Source organism: Aotus nancymaae, unplaced genomic scaffold, assembly GCF_030222135.1.
Source record: "Aotus nancymaae isolate 86718 unplaced genomic scaffold, 86718_ANA_hifiasm-v0.15.2.pri h1tg000010l, whole genome shotgun sequence".
Classification (NCBI taxonomy): domain Eukaryota; kingdom Metazoa; phylum Chordata; class Mammalia; order Primates; family Aotidae; genus Aotus; species Aotus nancymaae.
This window is the reverse complement of record NW_026988421.1, coordinates 38,925,950-38,943,244: the sequence shown is the minus strand read 5'-3', so window position 1 is coordinate 38,943,244 and position 17,295 is coordinate 38,925,950. Positions and strand designations below refer to the sequence as shown.

The 17,295-nt window shown below is 32.1% G+C and overlaps 1 protein-coding gene across 3 annotated transcripts in view; it reads left to right on the top strand.

Annotated features, from left to right (window-relative positions):
* The window catches only part of HECTD2 (HECT domain E3 ubiquitin protein ligase 2), a 106,312-nt gene that overhangs the window by 68,450 nt on the left and 20,567 nt on the right, over positions 1–17,295 (top strand). For all 3 annotated transcript variants that reach the window (XR_010341779.1, XR_001107869.3, XM_012454765.3), the window contains exons 6-13: positions 1,761–1,825; positions 4,602–4,647; positions 6,391–6,500; positions 7,926–8,074; positions 9,030–9,153; positions 11,492–11,588; positions 14,675–14,782; positions 16,399–16,531. Coding sequence is in view for 1 of the 3 variants with exons in the window: in XM_012454765.3 (XP_012310188.1) it covers positions 1,761–1,825; positions 4,602–4,647; positions 6,391–6,500; positions 7,926–8,074; positions 9,030–9,153; positions 11,492–11,588; positions 14,675–14,782; positions 16,399–16,531 (832 nt within the window). In the remaining 2 variants the exon portion in view is untranslated. The remainder of the gene's footprint in view (positions 1–1,760; positions 1,826–4,601; positions 4,648–6,390; positions 6,501–7,925; positions 8,075–9,029; positions 9,154–11,491; positions 11,589–14,674; positions 14,783–16,398; positions 16,532–17,295) is intronic.

Here is a 17,295-nt window from a genome sequence, read left to right as displayed (position 1 = left end):
CTTTAATAAGCCTATTTGGAATGAGCTGAAAGACAGTAAGAAGAGAGTGAGTACAGATAATTTTTCAGGACTTTCACTATGAAGGGAAGCAGAGAAATGAGGTGGTAGCTAGAAGGGTACATGAATGGTCCAAATGAGATGTTCTAAATAAAAGCAATATATCGGTCAGAGTCCTGGTAGTAAACAGACAGCACACTCAAATTGGTAACTTGGATTATTTACAAAGTTGTTAGCAGAGTAAGTGAGACCATAAGGAGAGCACAGTACCCCAGGGGAGAATCTAGAGATGAGCTGTGGGCGGGAGGGCTGCATTAAAGGAGATGGGGTTTTCACTCTAGGGACACAGCCAACCCATGACAGCCATCTCATGGTTACTCTGCAGGTGGTGAGCTGAGGGAACAAAAACACCAATTTCACTCTCTTTTCTTTTCTGCTAGTGCTTTCTATTAACTGAACCCAATCAGAAGGCAAAGGAGTCTAGTTGATGTAGTCCTTCAGAGTCAGCCTCCAAGGGCATAGAGCAAAGTGGAGAAGAATGGCAAATCTTTGCCTGTGATGTTAATCTGTGTTGTTATACTAATAGGAATGTTTTAGTAGAGAGGGAGAAATGGATGATACAGAAGAGATAAGAAAAATAACCATGTCCTTGACAAGATTATGGGAGGGGATGGGATGTAGGACTCAAACGAAGGGGTTGGCCTTGGTCAAGTGCAGTTGTAGGCAAATTGGTAGAAGTTACAGTGGGACAGTGCATCTGTTATCTGGGTGCATCTGCTTTCTCACTAAAGTGTGTAGCAAAGTCATAAGTGGGAACAATGCTGGGAAGAAGGTGTTAGAGATTTGAGGAATAAGAAGGTTTGAAATATAGTTGTCTTGAAGTGTAGAGAAGTAAATGAACTAGAGAAATATGGAACTATTAGTGGTATTGAGTGTCCTCTTCAGGTTTATGGTCATAAACTTAAAGTATGTCCAGTCAGCACATTTGTTGATTTTTCTCCTGCAGCTTTTGTTGCTCAGGGGCAAACACTAAATAAGTGGTTGAGCAGGGGTACTCTCTGGGTGTGCAGGGTTACTGTAAGCAGAGGAAGAGAAAGGAATGATATATTAAATATATATATGTATGTGTGTATATGACATAGAGCTAGGCTGAATGAGTGCTGACAGACATGTCTTGGAAGTAATGGTTGTGGTTTTAAATAAAGGCATAATATATGCTTATTGGCATTTGCCACTTTCATATAACAACATGACACAAATTTTACTGATTATTTGAAGTTTCTTGTTAATGGAGCTTCTATACTATTATAAACTAAAGTATTATCTAGATGTATTTTATTTTCATTTATTCTTGGGATGTTTGATAGTAAATAAGATTTTTAGTATTGGGATTATTAAACTATAGTGTAATGTTATATTAGTAAACATGTTACTCTTGGATTCATGTTCATTATTCTATTTTGTCAAGTCAGGGAAAGTGAAATTTATTTTCCAGTTATGTAAAAATTCTGTTGGTCATCAACCATCACCATATATGTTTGTGTATGTTGTACACTACACATACCACGGATATTCATATTATAATCTTATGTCATTGATGCTTTCTAGAGTTCTTAAATGTAAAATCAATACTATTATAAGTGTCAGTCCCAAGTCGTCAAGTCTGATTTTAACTATTGAAGCAGATCTATAAATATAATTAACATATAAACATCACCTAAGTAGATAATCCTAATTACCTTATTGTTTTCTTTTGCCTACAGCCTCAAGACATTCAGAAGACAGTATTAAAGGGAATCATTAACAGCCTGTTACGGGAATGGAAAGGGTAAACTAATATTTTCAATATTTAGTTAATCAGTATAGATGTCTAACTTACACATATCATATATCTTTAACATATGTATATTTGTTTTACTCTCAGAAAAGATTTTAGTTGAGTTATAATAACATAGATGAGAAGGGAATTATAAGCCATTTACAACAAAGCTGTATAACTTGAGATCTGTGACTTCTCAGTAGGACCTATAGATGGGCATAAAAAGATCTGTGAATTCTTTTAAATTTTATGTAAAGTTTTTTCTATGCGGATATATATGCATAACAAAAATGGAGTGAGTACTTAGATCAGTAACCTAACTGAAATAATGAGCATTAAATTTAGCCTTGGGCTTCCTGGTAGCCGGAGCAAAATTTTTCTCATTTCTAATATAAGGACACATAAGGCCAGCTATTAAAGTATTTTTTTCTCTCAGTACTAAATATTAAATTCTTATATAAGGAATCATGGGCAATTTAATTTATAGTGTTTTGAACCATGAATATGCGTAATATAAAAATGTACTTTTAAAAGTATGTATTTTAATGTATATTAAAAGTATATTATTTCAATAATAACTTCTATTAAAGCCAAAGGAATGCCATTAATTACAATTCAAATGTTCATATTACGTCTAGTTTAAAAGTAATACCTCCTTGTTAGTGGTGAGAAAAAAAAGAAAAAAATAATGAAAAATAAATAAATAAGTAATACCTAAGTAGAATTTTTAAATGTAATGTTACATGTACCGTATATATTTTAATAATATTTTAATTGTTCTGATTTTGAAATAAATTCATGCTTATTATAGAAAACAGGGAGAAGTCAGAGAAGTATAAAGAAGAAAGTGCCAGCCTGGCCAACATGATGAAACTTCGTTTCTAATAAAAATCAAATATTAGTTGGACATGGTTACACATTCCTGTAATTCCAGCTTACTCAGGAGGCTGAGGCAGAATTGCTTGAGTCCTGGAGGCAAAGGTTGCAGTGAGCCAAGATCATGCCACTGCAGTCCAGCCTGAGCAATAGAGTGAGACTCTGTCTCAAAAAAAAAAAGAAGAAAGTAAAACAATTTAATATTTTGCAGTGTTTTTCTAGTCATCTTTTTAAAACAATTAAAATCATACTGTATGGTTTCTTGTGACTTTTAACTTAATGGTATTTTCCTTAGTTTATTACTCTAGTAATTTGTTTGCATTTTCCTTCTTAAACCACACCTTTAATGTCCGACTAATAACCTAGAATAGGAATGTATTGTAATTTACCTAACCTTTCTCTAAGAATGGTTGTTTATATGAATAATTCCACAGTGAACATTTTGTACAAAAATCTTTTCTGAGCATTTATGTAAATTGTTTTAGAAATTGAATTACTGTATCAGAGTGTAAACATTTTAAGACACTTAATACATTTTGTCAGATTTCTTCACAAAGCAGTTTTGATAATGTACACTTCTAACAGCAGAGGGCCTGACTGAGACCTCAGTGGTATCTCCTTGTAACAAAACTTGGCCTAATTTGATAAATGAAAAGTGGATCTCATTTTTATGTACTTTTCCTTAATACTAATAAGCTTAACATTTTATCATTTATTTGCTATTTTTATTTATTCTTTTGTAAGCTTTCCATGTACTTTCGCCTTTTTTTAATTGCAGATTTGCCTGTTTTTCTGTTAGGAACTCTTGCTTATTATAAGAAAATTGACCTTCTTGTATTATATTTTCCTATATCTCATGTTTCAGAAAATCAGTTACTAGCCTCAAAGAGAAGAAACCCCTGTTACTTCTCAGTTAAGTGTCTGAGGACTGAAGAGTTAAGGCCAAACTGAGGTTAACTGCTTCCTGAATATTATAGTAAAAATACCATTTAAAAAATTCTAATAAATCAAACCTACTCATACAATTTATTGTACATGCCTGATAATTTATGTGGGCGTCAATGAACTTGGCAAGATTATGAACTTCTATGTAGGGTAGGAAAGGACTTACAGGCAAAGATGATATATACAAATAGATCTTGAGTGGGCAAGAAAGAAACACTCGACAGCATAGATAATAACAAAAACTTTAATATCTGGATTTTGTTTTTCAATCCAGGACCCAGTTAGGAATCATGAATTGCATCTGGTTGTCACAGAGGTGAACCATTTTTAATTCAAGAAGTTACTTCCGGATATCTGTGTGAATTTACCAATTAGATCTTGAGCAGGCAAGAAACACTTATTAGCCTTGGGAATAACAAAAGTTCATGGTCAAATCTGATAATATGAGAATTCATATTAAGATGGAAAAAATTACTTACTTTTCCTGATTTCAGTTGGAAGCATACTAGATACATTTAAAGTATGATTTGATTTACAGATATTTCTGTATCACTTTAGGAATGGACCTATAAGCACAAGCATATTTTCTTTCTTTAATACATAAATGTTCTTAAGTAAAGATTATCCTTTATTAAAACAAAAACCTAAGTATTCTAAAATTGATGATTTTTTATTACACTCCTAACTACTTCCAGATTTAATCATATTTACCTCACAAAATGTTATAGCCTGTTTAGCTCAGTCTTTAGCTATCTTCAGAACCAGCCTAGGAGAGGCACAGAAGCACTTGTATTCCCAGCATATTATGGACGTGTCCCTTTTCAATAATAATGCATTTTAATTTAATCCTAGTTTTTGGCTTTTCTCAACTCAATCTTCATAGAAACATTTATTGGTCTTTTTAAATTAGATGCTATGAGAGTAAACATTCATCCATAATAAATTATTCTTGTTTCTTTTTCAGTCCACGAACAAAAGATGATCTTAGAGCATATTTTATACTTTTACAGGTAAGAGAACCAGAACTTCATTGAAGTTGTCTAAGTCAGATCTCAATCTCTACATGTATATCTGAAATGATATTAAATATTAAGTATCATTTTAGGCAACATTATTGATTCTTTTTAGAATTACAGTTACCTGTAACCAGAAGATTAAAGCCATAACAAATAATCAGAAGCTAAATTATATGTGAGAGTAAAATTTTGATTTAGTTCCCGCCATAGTATTCAGAAACAAACAGAATGGAAGCACTTCCTCCTCCTCCATTCAAACCTCTTTCTTGTAACTAGTTTTAATGGGCTTCAGGATTTTCTTTTATTTTCCCTTCTAGTATGTTTTTCACTTCACTATGTATTTTTCAATAACTTGAGTTAGAATTCTCATGGAAAGATGAGTTCTTTTTTTAATTTGCTGTAAAGCAAAGATGATGAACCTTTTCCTCTTGATAGATACAGATTAATAGATAAAGAAATTAAGATCCAGACAAATGAAAAGCAATTTTTACTTTTTATTATTTTTTGAGGAAGAAATACATTATTACCATAGCTAGCATACTAGTAATACATTTACATTATTCTTTACAATTTATAAAAGTTGTCCATGTATATTATTATCTCATTTAAAAGTAAGGAAAAACTATATTAAGTATAGTGTTTAGTAAAATATTATGGCATTATAATATTAATATGTCTAATGAAAGAAAATATGCAGGGTAGGGATAGAGAAAGTAGAGAAAGAAGAAAAAGGAAAAAGTGGAAAAGAGGGGGGGAAATGACCAACAGGTAGTTAAGAAGAGAAATGTAAGGAGGGAAAATAGAGAGGTAAGAGAAGAGCCCAAACTCAAAACTACAAAAAAAAGAAACAAAGAATAAAGATATGTAGGATAATAAAAGCTAGAAAGATGACTCAGAGCTCAGATTTTAGGTGAGTATATTGATCAGCCATAAGCTCTGCTTATATTTTGTTCTTCTCAAGAACCATCACCAGATGAAGTTATCGATTAAAGTCAGTCCCAAATTTTGAGTTGTTCTGGCAGTCAGTTTTGAAAAACACATGGTCCTCTCTTATTTTTCACAATTTTAGGAGGTGTTTTTCAATAGTATTTATTTTTTCCATGAAATGTACATTGTGCTAGAATTTTAGATTTTGGAAACATAACTAGAGGTTTTTCTTAGTTTACAAGTATTCCTTCAGTGTCCCTTTATCATTTAAAAGTTGTCAGAAGCTGTATGTGGTTCTCCCCTTGTTCTTTGTGAGATATGAGGCTAAGTCATTTTACAATGGCAAAAGTTTCACAACCAGCTCTCACTTCATTTTTCTAGCTTTTAATCAAGGAAAGCCCAGGTTTTATGCTTTTAATTGGTTGATAGTGATTGAAGGCACTTTTTATGAAGGTGCTTTATATACATTTTCTTTTTCAATACTCAAAACAACCCTTAAGATAGATAATATCATTCCCATTTTACAGATAAAGAAATTGAGAATAAAAGTCTACGGAATATACCTAAGGGCACGTAGCTAGTAAGTGGTAGAATTAGCCCTCAGACTCAGATCTGTCTTATCTCCATGCCCACGCTCTTTTCACTGTACAGCCGCAGTGTAAATGAAAGTCTCTGTTAAATAACAAATAGATTATTGTAATTTTATAATCTCAAATTTTGTTTCCTGAATTTACCACTTATTAAGCTTAGTGTCTTTCCTTTTACATGTTAACAGAATTTTAACACAATTATCTTTAATATCTTTTTCAGAATCCTCAGTTTAATAACACATCTACGTATGTCATCTATGCTCACTTGCTACGACAGATAGCTACCTTAGTGGAAGCTGACCATCATTTCCTAGTTCACTGGTTTAAAAAGTAAATCATTCTATGATACTAAGAACTTTTTTAGTCTCACAGTTTTAAATTTGGTATTAGTAATTTTACAATAAAATATATTTAAATATTTTCAGGTTGTTAGAAATTGTGCTTATATTCACAGTGCTTCAAAAGCCAATTATAAAACTTTACTTTAGTACTACATAAAGGGTAATGAAAAATCTGTTTTTAGTATAAGTAACCAATTTGCTTGCACAAGCTGTTGAGAATTTCTGTCTACTGCCTTCACTTTTTATATAGCACATTCCTATTATTGTTTATTTATATATCTCAAAGATGGCAACTAGATTTGCTCAGACACTACTATTTTAATGTATGTCTTTTTATTTTCTATCTGTGAATTCATAAATTTTACCATTATTTAAATGGTGCTTTCTCGTTACCTAAAAATGTCATTGTAAAATATAGGTTAGCCATCAATATCAATTTGTAAAAGCATATTACTTTTTTCACAGAACTATACCCACATGAACAATGACTTCTCTATGACTGATAAAAAGCTAGAAAGGCAAAATACGTCCAAAAGGTATTTTAAATACAGTAAATTATTATTCATAGTAGTTATATTCTATAAAGTCATCACAAACATAGAATTAATAAATACAGAACCATTGCTTCAAGAGAAAATGCAGGGTTAGGTTCCTGTGAGCCTCTGATCACATTTTTGTCAACCAGTCAATATATGATTTTGCTTTATAAGTGTTTTTTTAAAGACACACTTTAATAGAAGTCATTGATTCATTATCAGTGAACTCAGGGCCAGCAGCTGTATAACTCATGCCTGAAAGAAGCTTCTCTAACATACATATTTTCTCTGTAGGGCACATCACAACCTTCTTATTGGTAACACTAGACAGCATTTTAGCACTACACTTGGCCATTTTGAAATAGCAAAATCACCAACAAAAAGCACCAAAATGTAAAAAACATGAAGCTAAATGGATCACATAAAGGACACTTGCAAAGAAAGATTATTGAGCTGAAACAAGGCGGAACATCACTTTGTTTGACCTCAGCTGGGAATGTGCATGTCAGGAGACACGTTTTTCACATCTCCACAAATGACCATGGAAACACAAGTATTGATTTGGGAATTAACAATTACATTTTAGCAAGTAGGCAAATGTAAACGTATAGAATCTATGAATAATGAAGACTGAATATTGAGTCTTAAAAATAAAATGTTACTAACTTTATAGTAATGTTGGTGTTTATTTCTCATTTAACTAAGACGATATTCAAGGTAAGATTTTGTATCTTTTCAAATGTTTGGCAATTTAAGAAACAAAATTTGAGGGAATAGTCTAAAATGTTGTGGCTTAAGATGCAGTTTGATATCTAACAGATAATTTTGGAAACAGGAAATGTGAATTTTGATTGCAATTATTTTGAAATCTTTACCAGATTGTCCCAGAAGAGGTTCAAACAACTGGTAGAGAGATTGCTGCAATTTATTTCTTTACGCCTGTTTCCTGCAAAGCCTGAAGAATTTCCACCTATAACAAAATGTTCCTGGTGGATTCCATCAGCTGCTAAAGTATTGGCTTTACTTAGTAGGTTTTTATTATTCTATCATTTTTTACTTTTCTTTTGTTACATATTAGGGATATTTCTTAAGGATTTCAAAAGACTATAGAGGCATTCTTAAATTTTAAATCATTTCTTTGAAGGAGATAGTTGTAACTTATTTTCTACTTTGATAATAAATTTTACAATTTATAAGCATGAAAAAAGCTTTATGCTTTTGTCAACCAATCAGTATATAACTTTGCTTTGTGAGTGTTTTTTTAAAGACACACTTTATTTAATAGAAGTCATTGATTTATTATCATTGAACTCAGGGCCAGCAGCACTATAACTCATGCCTGAAAGAAACTTCTCTAACATACATATTTTCTTTGTAGGGCACATCACAACCTTCTTGCTAGGAACACTAGACAGTACTACACTTGGCCATTTTGAAATAGCAAAATCACGAACAAAAAGCACCAAAATGTGAAAAACATGAAGCAAAATGAATCGCATAAAGTAAACTTGCAAAGTGTGAAGGAAAAAGTTGTACTTTATTTTCTACTTTGATAATATATTTCACAACTTGTAAGCATGAAGAAAGCTTTATGCCTTTTAGTGGGCAGTATGCTGTATTACGGCAATTAAGTGCATATGAGCTGCTCTATGTAGTGATTTCTGAAAAAAAAAAAGAACTTCCATTAACTACTGCGGACCCCTAGGAGAGAACACACAGAAATGGAAGCAAATGGCCATCTGCATAATCCCTTTAATACCATTGTGATCCTCACTACAAGTTTTTTTTTTTTTTAAATAAGAAACTATTGGCTGCATTTAAACCACAATTTTAAAATTACCCTTTACATTTAGAGCTGCAGTTATTTAAAAAGGAGTTTCTAGGTCAAGACTATCTAGTAGACATTAAAATGATGTTTTTATAATTAGAATGAATCTTGTGCATGTTGGAAAAGGTCTTTATGTGAGAATTTTTCTTTACAGATACTGCAAACAATTTAGTTCACCCTCCCCTTATTCCTTATACTGATTTCTATAATTCTACATTGGATCACATTGATCTCATGGAAGAATATCATACTTGGCAAAACTTTGGAAACTCTCACAGGTATGAACAAAAGTTCCTTTGATTATCCACCTAAATGAAACACTATTCAAAAGAATGACTAGATTTTAAGTTTATATAAAGTTTACACATACCTTTACATATAAATGTATAAATATATTTCAGATAGCCTTGAAACACCATTATATTTATTAAAGTAGTTTCTTTTTCTGTTACATTTTGAATTTATATACATGATAATTTGGTTTTGGTTTGGTTAATAGCATCTTTTCAAGAAGGGAGAGGTTCTATCTTAGTATGCAGTCTTATCTCTTACTATTCTATGCACAGGGGTCAACAAAATTTTTCTATAAAGAACTAGATGGTAAATATTTTCGGCACTACAAACTATAGAATTCTGTGTCACTATTTTAGCACAAAAGTAGCCTTAGACAGGATGTAAATTAATAGGTGTGTCTATGTCCCAAATGACTTTATTTACAAAAACAGGTTGTAGGCCATTATTTGTCTCAGGGCCATGGTTTGCAGATGCCTGATCTAATATATTGATCACACACAGACACACACATAGATTCATTTCGTTTCTCCTTTCTTTTGTAAGAAAAAGTAATTGTCCATTAGGTGCAATATAAAAAGAGAAAGGGCCTCACCAGAGCTTATTTATCATAATAATTAATAGATTTGTAAAGCAGTCACCAAATTATTTAATACACTGCACTTTATAGCCACACTTCTAGTTTGGATTAAACTAGCAAGACTATTCCAAACATAATTTCTTCTCAGGCCATGAGATGTTCAGGGGATTAAATTTAATTCTAGAGGAATCTGAGTAAAGATATATGGTGTGTATATAAGTAACCTCAAAACCCCAGATTAGTTTGTAAATTGGTTAAACTCTCGAAGGACCCTCTTTATCAGAAGTGGCCGGAAACATAGAATGGCCTCTGGACACATCTCATTGCACATCTGAACACTCATAACTGAATAAGAATTTAAGTACTGGGGACCCTGGTCAGTGTGATGGATATTTTCTTGGCAAATTTTACTTTACAAAGATACTTTTTCCTTCCATTTTAATAACATGTTGTCGATACAACCACAGAACTCCAAGAATTATTGTGCATATTTCAGTGATAACATCTTATAATGTAGAGCTTCCTCTAAACTGCCGCAACACTGGTGTACCAAGAATGAGTTACACTAGGGTTTTAATACTAGGATCCCTTCAACCCTTGGGTAGCCAGCCTGAACCTAGAAGGGGACAGGAGCCCTATGGCAAGTCACTCTGGCCTTGAGCAGCCTCATCTGTTTATTTCAGTGTATCATTCACAAAGTATCATTTCTCTTGTGCATGACAAGGGAAAGGTTGAGAACCACTGTCCTAAAGTACATAATAAAACTAATACATATCTTACTAAGTTCATTGTATTTTCTTATTTCCGATTTTTTGTTAGCATTAATGATTCAAAGTAATTATACACCAGTACTGAAGAACTTTTAACGTTTATTGACAATTTTGTCCCATGGTAAAAGCCATCTCATTTTCAGTTTACACTAAAGCTATATCCTTTTTCCTCATAATGCCTTTTTTCTCAGTGGTCAGAGTTGTACCACCCAACTGTGTTCAGATGGATTCCAGCTGTAACTGATGGATTCATTGTAGTTAACTTTGAATGACAGTCCTACTCCTGAAGTGTCATTGCTGCCATATTCATTCTTTCTAAATGCATTTATCTCAGGATAGTTGGTGGCTTTTTTGTGTAGCATAGAATGTTCTAGCCCAGGAGAGGTTATTTTCATAACTTTTGACTATAATGTGTAATTACAAATACATACCGTTTCCCATTACCACACCATTAAATATAATGCTAAATGCAACATACATTTCTGATTTCTTTTTATTGGTCTTAAATATATTTACTTTTTATATACTATAGTTATTGTTAGATTTTTTTCATTTCTAAAGCTCATACATCAGAAGTTGCCATATAATGATGGAGTCTTATATTAATTTTGAGCACATGAGTTTTCTGTACTATTTCACCAACACTTCTTCTAGTTCTGGTGTGGGCTGTGTTTTTCACAGGTGATGATATACATTGAAATTATTTGTATATATGATGTAAGTGGTTAGCACACATTTCAGAACCTTTGATGTAGCTTCTGCAGAGAATAAAGGGATTGCACATCTAGTAATGATACATTCTTCACATGGTTGTGAGAATTAAAAGAAGTGATGCACATACAATCATTTTGTATATGGTAAAACACAATCCAGAAGTAATGTTTTATATTGCTACAAGGGGTACCTTAGATTCCCTTAGTGTAATTTTGCTAAAAATACACCATTTTGCTTTTTCTTTTTTCACTTGTTGAGCAGGTTTTCCTTCTGTCAGTACCCATTCGTTATTTCTATAGCTGCAAAAAAAATCATTATTCAAAGAGACTCAGAGCAACAGATGATAAACATCGCAAGGGTAAGTCAGCTATAAAAACATATTTATGCTGACTATAATCAATATAGTAAATAATAAATAATTTAAATGTCTTGTGAATTGTTCTAGCATAATCAGGAATGTTAAAAGCAAAATTCGTGTTATATTCACCCAAAAAGTGCTTAAAAACTGTTAACAATTTGGGAGACAAGATAACTCATCTCTTCTGATCAGCTTCTCATTATATTACAAATATAGTAGGAAGAGTAAATGCTTCTCACAGATTCATATTACTGAGAGTTTGTTGGACCTTGTTTTGCAGATACCATACCACCAACCTTAGATAACCAGCAGAGCATTGAGTGCTGCAGTGAAACAGAGTGTCATTAGGCAAACCACTCAAACCACTGAAACATTTTATAGGTTTTATGAAAATCAGAAACAACTGAAAAAGTACAAAATGAAACAAAAAGCATATCTTGGAGGACTGAGAAATATGTCCCAAGAATGTGAAAGATGTTTTATTGGTTCTTAGGAAACCAAAGTACAGGGAGACTCACAGAAGCTGGAAATAGCAATCAGACTGAGTTTAGGCAAATTGTAAAGTAGTATGAAGTTATCGCTCAGTCTGTTTTTACCACTCCCTATCCCTTGTGTTTCAGCTCAGGACAGTAAAGTTATGTACTTTATCTAATAAATATCAGATTCAATGAGGTTTTTTTGTTAGAGCTCTAAACTATATGCTTAAGTGATTATGTATTTCAATCATCTGCTTGTGTGATGTAATTGCTCACATTTTAAAAGAGGGACTCTTGGCTGTGGTCTTCTTAAATTGAAAAAGAAATATAGAGTAAAAAGAAATGATTTCCATCTTGTTCAAGAATATAAAAAGAATCCTAAAGCATAAATTATAATCACAATACTATAAAAAATAAGAATGTTTATTCTTCAGTAATTCAGTTCCCAGAAGGTGAGTATTTCTTTCTATCACAGAGAAGGACAAAAGATTTGACTAACTGGTGATATCCCAAAGTCATCTTATACTGAATGTGGGAATATTAGAAGAAATGTTATTGCCTATGCCCATCAAGGGAATTCCAAAGCCACACTACCCCCTGAAGAATGAGTTTAAACAGGTATCTTCAGCACCAGAATTGTTACTTGATCTTGGGTAGATATTGGCTCAATGATTAGCCTATATAGCTACTTATTCTGACATTTTCTGTTAGTTGTACTCATACAATGTCATGCGCCTTTTTAATATTTTTTTCAACTTGGTCTACTTTTTTTATATTTGTAAAAAAAAATCTACAGTGCTTTTTTTTGTACATAACAGAATGAGCTAGTTTGTATTAAACTAGCAAGACTAAGCAGTTTTTTCTGTGTCACTCACACTTAACATATCAAGTATCTTTTTGTGGAATTTTTCTACTTTAAAGAATGAGAGTGGCAGGTGTAGACTGTTACAGGCTAAGTTTTCTGCAGAGCATGGAAACGAATGAGTAGACACTTGACATTGAGAGTCAAGTGGCATTCAGCTTTTTATGGGTGTTTCCCAACATTTTAACTTGTAAATTGCCATATCACTTGGAATTAATGACTGGTGACTATTTTGATACAAGGACAGTCTTACAAATAGTCACAGTGTAAGCAAGAACTTAAATGGTACAATCTAAATATACAAAAGAAGTTTCTAACCTAAAATAATTTCCTCAGTCAGACTGTTGAGAATTGTATCATTGTTGGGTTATTTTTTCATTGGGAGCATTTTCCAGTAAATATGAATTTCTAATGGGAGGAGTAGCTACTAACCTTGTTTGCCATTAGCATCCTAGCATAAATTTGTTTATTAGTTATTTCCAATGTGACAGTACCCAGGAACTAGAGTGGGAACAGAAAAACGGTCCGCAACACAGGACACTATCCTACGAATGCAGACTTCTTTGATAAGTGAGGACACAGAGAAGCAAAAGGCTGTTAATAGCATTTAGCATTGTATATTGGAGAAATGGAGAAGGCTCTGAATCAGAGTATTTTATTATAGTAATCTTCAAAATCATAAGTAGCCTTAAATTGTAGATTTGTGATATTAAAATGTTATCTATTAAAGCAAATTGCTGCATGTATTTAAAATGTCTGAAATGTTTATCTTTAATCTGCACAATAGTTTTCATTGTTACCAAAAAGAGATATAGTCTAAGACTATTTAAATATATAAGCATGTAGATTTTATATGAAAAATGACATATATTCCTTCTATTTTTAAATATGTTGTTTTTCACATATTTAGTGCCTATATTTTGAAAAATGGTGACAAAAGAATTTTGAGTCACTCGTATCTCCATTGCCCAAGCAAAGCCATTAACATTTTAGTACATTTTCTTTTTATATTTTTTCTATAGTATCTTTAAAAGAAACAGTTGAAATAGTATTGTAAACACAATTTTATTTCCTACTTTCTTCAGTTGTACCTTCCTTATACTATTTACATAGTTTTTATGACCATTATTTTTTACTAACTGTATTATATTTCATTAGTTCAATATGTACTTAAGATATGTCTAAAGTTTTGTTTTTATAGATAATGCTATGTTGAACATTGTACTGTATAAAATATGTTCTAAGTTAGAATTTTCAGTGGAGGGATTATTGGGATAAAGGGTATGAATATTGTTATGGTCTTTGATACATGTTGACAAGTCAGTTTTTTAAAGTAGACTAATTGTTCCTTTAAAGAAAATTCAGTATCTAAAAAAATCATAAGTCCAGGTTTATCATCATAAATATATAGCTTACTTTAAATGTTCCCATTTTATATTTGTATTTATTAAACAGAAAACTTTGCTATTTAAGAGATGAGACATATGGAAACTGTGATGCAACATTTTTTACTATAAAAGGTGAATGATTTTTGGTCCTCCACTTCGGATCCCCTTTGGTTATCATTGTTACAAAATGAAATAATAATAATCATTTTCACAAATCAAAATGTGTATAATTTATTTTTATAAAATTGTTTATATAAGAAATGGCATAGACAATAATTATTTTTACTAAAGTGTTTAAATGTTTTAAATGAAATTATAGTCTAAGTAAAAGCAAAAATTTTTACTTTCTTATTTAATTAGCAAAGTCTAGTGGATAAAGTATCTCGAAGACAGAGACCTGATATGAATATGTTATTTCTAAATATGAAAGTAAGACGGACACATCTGGTTAGCGATTCACTTGATGAGGTATAATTTATTCCAAAATGATATTAATTAATTAAAGCTTAAAATTCTATAATATGATTTATTATAAAAATCTTAGTAAACTTTTTTTTAGATTCATTATTTTGTTTATTTGTTTTTGTTTTTTGTTTGTTTTGTTTTTATTATACTTTAAGTTCTGGGATACATGTGCAACTTGTGCAGGATTGTTACATAGGTATACACATGCCATGGTGGTTTGCTGCATCCATCCCCCAATCATCTACATTAGGAGTTTCTCCTAATGTTATTCCTCCCCAATCCCTCCACCCCCTAGCCCCCCCCACCCCCCAACAGGCCCTGGTAAACTTATTTTTATTTCTGTATGCCAATAAGTGTGCTTCCTTAAATTTTTTTTGAAGATCTTGTTAAATACCAGGCTTCCTTAAATTTTGATACCATAGTCAAAATCAGGTCTGTATCCATAATTGTCTTATATTCATGTTTGTATGTTTATTAATAGTTCGTGAATGCCCCAGAAAAGGATTTGATGTAGAACACTTAAATGAATAATTAATGTTTCTTAGTATATAACCTAGATTCCAGACCCACCTTTGTTACTGGTTATATGTGTAACAGTCATTTAACTTCTCCAGGTCTCAGACTATATAAAATTAGAGGTCTGACCTATATTATTCTGGGCCTATTCACCTCTAGCATACTTTGCTTGCATTTTCATGTATTATCATAAAAATACTTCAGCTAGATCTTAATATATGGTTATTAGAAGATAATGGCTGATTAGCTATGTGATTTTTTTTTTCTTTTTTTGGTGACAAGTTTCATTTTGTCACCCAGGCTGGAGTGTAGTGGTACAATCAAAGCCCACTGCTGCCTCAAACTCCTGGTCTGAGGGTCTCAAGCCATCCTCCTACTTCAACCTCCCAAGTAGTTGGGATTACAGGCTCAAGCTACCACACCCAGCCCTAGCTGTGTGATTTTTTAAAGTTTAGCATTGACGGGGAGTTAAAAAAGAAAAAGAAATGAATTATCTTATGTTGTGCTAAATTAAAATTTGAAGGCAGTAGATACCAGGAGGCAGTACTTTGGGCAAGGTACCTGACCTCTCTAATTCTGTTTCCTGATCTATAAAACATAGTAAACACCTAGCTCGCACAGTGTTTGGCAGATTTATTGGATGAATGGATGGATGGAGTTTTGTAGCATTGCAAATAAGTTAAAGACTGCCAAGGCTGGGCACAGTGGCTCATGCCTGTAATCCCAACACTTTGGGAGGTCCAGGCAGGCGGATCATGAGGTCAGAAGATCGAGACCATCCTGGCCATTGTCAAACTTTGTCTCTACTAAAATACAAAAAAATTAGCCAGTTGTGGTGGCATGCGCCTGTAGTCCCAGCTACTCAGGAGGCTGAAGCAGGGCAATCACCTGAAATGGGGAGATGGAGTGGAGGTTGCAATGAGCCGAGATTGTGCCACTGCACTCCAACTTGGGCAACGGAGCAAGACTCCATCTAAAAAAAAAAAAAAAAACAAAAAAAAAACAAAAAAAAAACTACCTAACACATTTCCCAGGATTTAAAAAGTTAATTCATTTTTTCACTCCCCTTTGTTCTCCTCTGCCTGTATAATGTCTTCAAATAGCTAACCCGGAAAAGAGCAGACTTGAAAAAGAAGTTGAAAGTTACATTTGTAGGGGAAGCTGGTTTGGATATGGGTGGTTTGACTAAAGAATGGTTCCTTCTTCTAATTCGCCAAATTTTTCATCCAGATTATGGTAAGTATTTAATATACTTTTTATAAACCATGTTTCTTCATAATTGTTAGAGTCAAATAGTCACCCTTATTTTTAACTTACTCTATAATTTTACAGACTTTTTGTCAATCATAAATGTTGAATAATTGTTTAAGGACGGTTATTTACATTTTAAAAGCTTGTTTGATTGATGATCAGTTGATTTTCTTACTGGAAATCCTACACAAAATGTATCAAGATTAAAAATAAACATTTATGAGGAGACATCTCTATCTTTTCTGAATAAGTCAAATGCATGAAAATTTAATTTGTCATTGAAATAAAAAACATTTCAAATTAAAACACAAAACTATAGTTTGCTCTATAGTAACATTTAAAGCCTCTTTCATTAATGGGTCATTTTAATAAATAAGAATTCATGGAGAAAAAATAAGCCTTTGAAATTTAATTTTTATTTTACAGAAACTACCTTTATAATCCTTACTATCTGTTAAACTTTTCAAAGGAGACTTTTCAGTGTTTTCCTTATTCTTTAGCTTGCTTTCTTTTTTATATGTGTACGTGATGGGAAATAGGGATGACAGTGATAAATTGAAGTCTCCAGATATCCTCAAAATTAATTTTGATCATAATTTGTAATCTATGAAACTATAATTTTTGTAAAGTTATCTGATTAATTTCTATCTTTTTACCCTGTTTCTACCCTTGGTTCAAGAAAATAAAATGTTCTCCCTATATATTTAATATATCTATTTATATTTGTGAGATTTGCAAATATATAGTCC